Source organism: Lathyrus oleraceus, chromosome 4, assembly GCF_024323335.1.
Source record: "Lathyrus oleraceus cultivar Zhongwan6 chromosome 4, CAAS_Psat_ZW6_1.0, whole genome shotgun sequence".
NCBI classification, from domain to species: Eukaryota; Viridiplantae; Streptophyta; class Magnoliopsida; order Fabales; family Fabaceae; genus Lathyrus; species Lathyrus oleraceus.
In genome coordinates this window covers 47071909-47080444 of record NC_066582.1, presented here as the reverse complement: position 1 = coordinate 47080444, position 8536 = coordinate 47071909, and the positions used below count along the sequence as shown (strand labels likewise).

Sequence of the window (8536 nt, the reverse complement as noted above, 5' to 3'; positions counted from 1 at the left end):
GTACGTGTGATCACCATTTTTATACTTTTGTATCAAATCATTTATAATATTGTTATTTACTTTCCTTGTAAATTTACTTTGAAGTTATTTACAGTGTCATTTACATTTTTGCGTTTCTTTACAAACGTCAACGTTATTTTCAACGAAAATAGCATTATAGAAATGTTCATAAGTGATCAAACTTGAAAAGAATTAAAGCACATATCCTAGGATCAATCTAGTCGATCCATCGAGTAACTAAAAATATAGAATTTGGAAGACTAGCGCTCGTTTACCAATTTCGATGGTAAACAGGTGGCAGGATAGTCATAGTTTCTCTATCACTTCAACATATGCAACTTTAGTAGAAAGTCAGGTGGATAGCTCCAATTTTGAAGAGAACGAGTGGAATACTCTCAGCCGTATTTGATCTTCCAATATTCCTAGAAATATCAAATTCTTTGTCTGGACAAAAAAATCCTTAATAGACTGCAGACAAGAGATGAATTGACGAAACATGGAGTTTTATCGGGGCAACATAACCTAGTTTTTCCGTTATGTTTGGGTCCGGAAGAATCTCACGTTTATCTTTTTTTATTGTCCCATCGCAACCTCTACTTGGTGTATCATCTTTGATTGGCTTGTGTTAAATTTGGTTCCTCTTGTGGATTCTTTGGTAAATCACCTTCTGCATTTTAACTCTTTGATGAAAACAAAAATTCCCAAAAGATTGAGGCTTCTCATTTGGTTGTCCAATATTTGGGCTATTTCCCTTATGAGGAATGAAGCCATTTTCAAAAGAAGGGTCAAAGGAGCGACTGATATTATGGTTCTCTCAAAAACTCTGTTGTGGAATTGGTTAGGTGTTAGGTGAAAGGGTCCATATTGATTAGTAGGAATTCTTGGCTGCCTTTGTATTTGGGTTAGGCACCCCCTTGTACTTGATTTTAATGCAAATTTTGCTTTGAAAAAAAAATCATGTTTAGTTTTCTCAGCCAAATGGCTGTAATATGCAATTCAGAAGCAGCAGTTTTATTTATACATATTGCATGTCTTGCGATAACTCTTTAGATGGACCTTTGAAAGTACATTATAGTTCAAATCATCTAGAAGATGAAAAAATTGAGAGAAAGAATCACCTTAATGAGGAAATGTATGATACAAATACTACATCCTAGTACAAACATTGGAGGCAGTACAAAATAACATTCTAGTGCTTAGAAAAGCTTCAACATCAACGAAATCTCATGGTATCATTAAAAATGATGAAAGATAAATAAGAATTCCAAAATTATAAAATAAAATGATATAAATATACATTTAAATCAAAGTAATCATATATAATTTGATTTCAACACTAAACTATCTATTCCACATCAACATTAATTTATTAAATGAACCCCCACCAGAGATACACATTTGATATACCAAAGTTTATAATATAATTTCTCCATTGAAGATGCTGTAACTTTATTAGATTAGAAGACACTTACATAATTAACACTACTAATTAATTTCCATAGACATAACATATAATAATTAACTTATAGATAATCATAAAACTAACTTAAAGTAACTGTCTAACCATAGCTGCAGTAACAACTGAAACATCATGCATAGCATTGTTCTGTATAGTAAGTGGTGATTTCCCATTAAACTCACTCTCACAATAACTTGCTTCATTAGCAGCATCATTAGCACCATCTTCTGCAAATTTTGGATCTCCTTTCTCCAAAGCTTCAATAGCTTGAGGTATATCAGCTACCAAAATTGCTTTGTATTTGTCACCACAAGAACTCAAAGCTTTTCTAGCTCCAATATTTCTCACCCTTTGTAACTGGTGGATCTTATTCAACCCATCATTTGCTTTCGCTTTCATCACTTTCACCATTATTTGAGCTAGTCCTGTGACATCAGCTACAGAACTACCAGAGTTTTCTTTGAGAGATTGGAAGCAAATGTTGTAGTTTGGTGTTTTTTTGCAAGTGTTTTCTATAAGTGATAGTTTTTCATCTTTTGATGGGAAAGTGCTTCTGGAGTAAGTTGTTTGTATTGAACTTATGAGAAAAATAGCTTGGAGGAATAAGCAAAGAGTTAGAGGCTTCAAATTTGTCATTGTTGATTGTCTCAAAGAGAATGATTGATTGTAGCTGGAAGAAATGTGTTAGGCCATTTTATAGTGTTGGAAAAAGTTATTAGAGATTCATTCTTGTACGCATTTTTCCACTTATGTAATGGTTTTCTTAATCAACTTTTCTATAAAAAATTATTATCGTATAACTTTTATTAAAAAATATCCAACTACATATCATCTTTTCAGGTTCAGATCTCTTGTTACATATATTATATATACAAATCTCTGCCATATTGAGGTATTTTGCTTTATATATATGATTGTGTGTAAAAGTAGTACTAGTGGCTAACTTTATACATTTCTTTTATAAGCAATGATGCATTGAACAAAAGTACAAGTACAAGTGTACCCAACCCAATTACAAGAAAAGAAGAGAACTATCTTATACAACATAAAGAGTTTGTCATCCCACTACAAAAAAGAGAATGCCCTTAAATCAAGTCTCAAACCAGTCCCAAAGACAGCAATTTCACAACTAAAACAATATCACGAGATCCCTTCGTATCTCTTGTCACGTTGCAAAAAAAATCTGAGCATACGGACACTTGAAATATAATAGAATCGTCATATAAGTTTATTTTTGAAAGAGAAAATGTCGGTTAAATCGTAAAAGAATAAAATATGATCGTCACAATCAAATTCAATTTTGAGAGTCGGTTAAGTGCGGGAAAGAGATTAACACCTCACACATACGTTGTACTCAACATAAATTATTTATCAGCTCTGCGATTATGATTGTTAGCGTACGTTGTTTGCTTTCTTCTAGTTATTAAAGTTTTGAAAGGAAAAATGAAAAGATTAAAAAAAGTTTTTTATTAGGATGCATGACGAGACGTTTAATCTCGCTCCCACGTATTCCCCGGTGCGATGGGGAACTCAAAGTTACGTAATTCTTTGTAGCAAAAGTTTATTGGTTGGTCGAATTTAGCAAAAGATATTTAGTTGCGTTCAAGCGGAAAAACATTGCTTGTTACCTAAAAATGGACAACATAATTCAAATTCTCACAAATTTATGTTCTCATCGAATTTGAACAGAAAATGTTACTTACTACTCGCGCATGGTAGAAATGAAGCATTGTTTCTAATTAGTCTTCTTTTATTTACTTTTGATGTGGAGGTATAGGGAGAGAGTAAGAGTTTGGTATAGTTGTTTATAATTAATTAGAATTTTAATTAATTTTAAGAATAAATAGTATTTTAATTGAATTAATTAAATAAATTAGTAAAATGATAGAAGTGGGCCAATATGGAGAATTTTTAGGAGAAATAGAGGGGAGCTAGGATTTAGGGCAATAGTGTTGATTAATAAAATTGAGGGTTAATGAGGTAATTGGAGAGAATTGTGTAGAAAATCATAAGGATATATATTTGAATTAAGAGAAAATTAGCCTAGTTTTTCTCAGTATGTGTAATTTGAGAAAAAAGACAAAACGAGAAAAAGAGCTTTTGAAGGGAAAAAGGGAGTTATGGCTTGAAGAAAGAGATCCATAAAGATTATTTGTTTTTTTTGCTAGAAATATAAGGTAAGGGGGGAAATGGCTATCAATTTAGGTGTATTGCATGATAGGGTAGAGATAAGAAATCCTTAATCTCATTTGGATTCTACGTTTTTTGTTGATGATTTGTTATATGATGAAATTTTGAAAATTGGTTGGTTGATCTTGTGCTTATATGTGTTGTTATGATTGAATCGATGTTTGAATGATCATGAATATGTATGTATGAGGTTTTGTTATTGATGAGGATGTGAAAGCTTGAGTTTTATTCATGATTGGTGATGATTTTACAGTTACATTTTTGAATAAATGGATTTTTGGAAAAAAAAAATAGTTTAAGACATGTCTGAAAGTTTAGGGATGAGATGGATGAAGATTATATGATGAAAACTAGATTTTTTTTGGGGGGGGGGGGGGGGGGGGGGGGGGGGGAATGCAGTGACAATCGATTGCACAAGTCGAAATTTTAAATAAAAAAATACATAGTGTAATCGATTACACCAATGCCTCAATTGATTGCCTAGTCTAGAAATTTGATTTTTTGTGAAGTTAATAGCGAAGCGTGTTTGCTAACAATCGATTGTCACCTTATGACAATCATTTGTCATAGGCCAAATGGTGAAAATTCCTATTTTGTATTTTGTTGCATTATCTGACGATTTTGGTCGTAACTTTTGTTCCGTAAGTTCAAATGAGACGTCGTTCGGAGTGTTGGAATGCTAACACGCATAGCTACCTCATGGCAGTGCTTGGGGAATTGTTTGAATTATAATCAATTGTCTTCCGTGGCAATGTTTGTGCTGACTTATTTGATCGATTAGTGAATCGTTATGTTTATATAATGAGGTGTTGTTTTGGTGAAGTAACATAAATGAATGTCTATGAAATTACAATTGTTGAGTTGTTGTTGTTTGTTGTTGTTTATTGAAGTCGTAACATTGATTAATTATTGCATATGATTAATGATGTGGTGCATAAATGGTTAGATGTGTATGGTGGTCCTTTTGGTGAACTTTTGATCGTAATGCATGTTGTTGAGAGTCATGGATCATGGTGTACTAACTTCGGTCCAGTTTTTGTCTGTTTTGGTTTTATCGTGGGGATCGGGAGTGAGTAGCTGATGACTTATCTACAAGTTTACCGATACTATCGAAGTAATAAAAAGATCGAATTCGTAGGGACTGGCTCCAAGCAAGACAAAATGTGTGCAATTTGGAAAAACTAGTAAAAGGGGGGCAAGTTTTAATGCGAAAAGTAAATAACGAGTAAACAATATCACAAAAGTGGTTAGGTTGTGTTATATAATTACCTATTCCTCAATTGTTGATGTTTTATGCCCTGTATGAATTATCTAATCATTATAATCTCACGACGAATCAACAAAACCATTATAGCCAATCCCTCACGAAATAACTCACTAACCACAACCAGGAGTTTTCTATTCCTAGTCCGCCAACGTAAGTAGGGCTAGGCGATGTGTAGAACGTTAATTCTCTATGCCACTACTTGAGGTCTCATATCCCTATTCAACCAGCATAAATACAACAATATCCTTAGGTCTAACAAATATATTAATGGTCAGTATTTCATATGTGCCCAAAATCAGATTACAAGAGTATCTCACATAAAAAGTATTACGAAGAAGAAGCAATTGAATAAAATTATAGGACAATAGGTTCATACAGTGGTTAAATCACCATAGAATCCAACAATTGAGAAAATGGTTCATCATAACACAACCTAACCTAGAAGAATTTAGCTACTCATAGTGTAATTAAAAATATCACAATTGATAAACAATAATAACATAAGAAGTTCCTTGAAGAGATGGTCTTCAATGGCTTCAAATGCTCCAAAAACCACCATTTGTGCTTTCTAATTCGTGCTTCAATCTCCCAAAATCGTAACCCTTATGAAAATGCTGAAAAACCTCTTTTAAAGGCGTCAGAATGGACCAGAACGCGTCAGAAAAAGGCCCAAAGAAGTGACCATCGCGTGTGCGATGCAGCTTTTCATGCCACATCGTGTGTGCGATGCTGCACGGTGATGGATGTGATTATTTCCTAAGCTTCATTCCTTTTTTTCTCTTTTTTCACTTAAATTTTCCTTAAATCCACAATTTGCATACTTATCTATTTTTCTTTCATTCTTTCGTCATTCTTCCTCAAGTTTTGTTAACTTTCACTTGTTTTTCTCCGATTCTCTGACTAAATATATGCAATGGCAGACTGTCATGACAACCCCAAACTTGAGTTGTTGCTTGTCCTCAAGTAACTCGCCTGCAACTGCATATTTTGACAGATAACAAGTCTCATAATAACAATCAAACATCACCAAATTAAATATTTATTTTACCTAACCACGGTTCTAGCTCCCAACTTTTATCCGACGAATTCGAAAAAAATATCTTCAATATTGACGAGTACTCAACCTGTCTCTCAGCTCACTGTAACTCACTCAAGGGATAAGGTGATCTCTCAATCAACATGCAAAATCAATTAAACTTAGTGTGATCGTGTTCTAATAGAGTTCATCATAGAAATCACAACACACACATTATAGGACTTGTCAGGTTGTAACTTGGCTTATGTTAGGATAGGATATTTTTAGGAAAGTAAGGTTAAATCTTTGGAGTTAGGTTCCTAGTTCTCCTTCTATCATCATACCTCTTTGTTCCTTTTTTGATAGTAATAGAGAGTTTTCATCCTTCTTATATTATCATTCTTTTCTTTTCTCATTCATCTTTTTTTTTGAAGAAATGTCTTTTTCCACTTCTTTTTCACAACAATTTTTTTGAAATTTTGGATCATATTTGCTAGTATCCCAACCCCAAACTTAAAACTTTACTCAGTTCCAAGAGAAACTCCAAACTTAATCTTTTTCATATTCTCTAAGATTATACTTATAACTAAATCCAAAGAAAGGATGGAAATAAAAGATCTTTCAAGTAATATGGCTAATAATTTTAGGCTATGTCACCAAAAGGCTCAAAGTGTTTAGCAATGGATAAACCTATTACTAAAGGGTGGTTTACAAAGGCTCAAAGTTATAAACAAAAAAATGTTTCAGTGTGTGTTGTTCAAACCAGATAACTAAATCAGAAAGAAATCAAACTAGATAAAATAATAATGCATGGATACACTCATAAAGAAAGAAAAGTGAATAATGAAAATGTTTGGTTCAAACCTTACTAGATGAGGTATTTATGGTTTAATACATGTTTGTGGATTTTTTTTTCATCATTCGCCTTGAAGTTGCTAGTTGCTATCGTGATGGTCAAGTTTATTTTGGATCATTTGTTCAATGCTAAAGTGCTAAACTTATAATCTGAACAAATACATAAACAACTACAAACTTCTTTATTAAAGACAATTGAGATCTTCATGGAAAATTTCTTCTTCATTAGCTACTTCCTTTTGGTATGGTCTTGAATAAAATAAACTAAATTATGCAAAATGAAAACTAATTAAAAATTGATGGGTTGCCTCTCATCTAGTGCTTTTTTCCGTCAATAGCTTGACGGTCCATCTCTATGTTATGTCATGCGCAAAGGATAACCTCACGCCAATCACTTCACTTCTTCTTCGTCGTTTATCTACATTGATACTTTTTTCCTCAAGATGTTAGAAAGTATCCAAATTCTCAACATACGGTGTCCAATCATACACCTTGAAAACAACTTTATTTTTATTGAACTTCAAGATGAGTTCACCAGTTCTACATCAATATTTGCTTTCTCGATCGCCAAGAATGGTCCTCTGAGAATAACAGATCCTCCCAAATCTCCTTTTGTATCCAACACTACAAAATCCATAGGTAATACTAGTCCTTCAACATGTACTAACATGTCACGTAAAATACCAATCGGTTGAATAAATGATGAGTCAACTAGAGTGAGAATCATGTTACTCGGTGTAATCTCACCCACTTTCAAGTCTTTTACCATTTTTAGTGGAATGACATTTATGCAAGATCCAAGATCACACAAAGCATGCGGAATATTCACCTCACCGATGTTGTAAGAAATAGTAAACTTACTTGGATATTTTAATTTTGGTGGAAAAGCTGGAGATATTACCACTTCATCCTTTTTGGTCATGTTTACATGCTCCTTGACCGTTTTCTCTTTCGCCCCCTTTAGTAATGGCTTCATAAATTTAACAAATTTAGGCATGAGTTCTAAAATTTCATGGAACGAAACTTATTTGGAGAGTAGCTAGCATTTCCTTGAACTTTGCAAACATCACTACTTCATATGCTTGAACCAATTTCTTCTTAATTATAGGGAATGGTGGTTTAATATAATCCGATAAATAAGGGTTTAGTTCAGTCAGGATTTGCTTCTTTGGCCTTCTCCAAGGATAGTTTTTATCAATGAGTTTATCAAGAGTGACTCCTATTTCCTCTTTGTAACCTTGATTTCCACTCTCCTCTCTTTTAATCACACCTTCTTTAGTTGTCTCATCTTTACCTTGTTCAATAACTTCCCCTAAACCTATATCAACAACCTTGCATGTTTCACTCTTAGTATTGTCTATCGTGTTACTGGTGAATCCTAAACTTGAGCCTGGCAAAGCAATTATTTGCTTGGAAAATTGACCAATCTTTATCTCTATATTTTTTTATAAACGCATCATAGTTTCTACTTATTTCTTTATGGTTCATGTTTATCTGATTAAAGCTACTTTGAGTGGCTTTACTGAAATTCTACAAGGTTTCTTCCAACTACGATAGCTTCCTTTTGAGTGGAGCTTGTTGGCTTTGTTTCATCCCTTGGTTGACATTTGGATTTTGATTATTACTCCAACAAAAATTGGGGTGATCTTTCCAACCCGATTTTTATATGTGTTGGAATATGGGTTGTTCTTTTGAAAACTAACAAACTAGACCTCTTCAATTTTCCCTTCTAACCAACACCTTCCATTTT

The 8536-nt window shown here is 33.2% G+C and overlaps 2 protein-coding genes across 2 annotated transcripts; both read right to left on the bottom strand.

The window, feature by feature from the left end:
* Positions 1-1346: 1346 nt before the first annotated feature.
* On the bottom strand, positions 1347-2199 carry LOC127073157 (cell wall / vacuolar inhibitor of fructosidase 1). The gene has a single exon (XM_051014278.1). The coding sequence runs from the start codon at positions 2093-2095 to the stop codon at positions 1547-1549; it is 549 nt and encodes a 182-aa protein (XP_050870235.1). The 5' UTR covers positions 2096-2199; the 3' UTR covers positions 1347-1546.
* A 5107-nt stretch (positions 2200-7306) lies between these two features.
* On the bottom strand, positions 7307-7783 carry LOC127135937 (uncharacterized). Its single transcript, XM_051062560.1, has one exon. It carries the CDS (start codon positions 7781-7783, stop codon positions 7307-7309), a length of 477 nt encoding a protein of 158 aa, XP_050918517.1.
* Positions 7784-8536: the final 753 nt, after the last annotated feature.

Coding starts and splice junctions, on each gene's coding strand:
- LOC127135937 (XM_051062560.1), bottom strand. CDS start 7,783: ATGCCTAAATTTGTTAAATTTATGAAGCCATTACTAAAGGGGGCGAAA.
- LOC127073157 (XM_051014278.1), bottom strand. CDS start 2,095: ATGACAAATTTGAAGCCTCTAACTCTTTGCTTATTCCTCCAAGCTATT.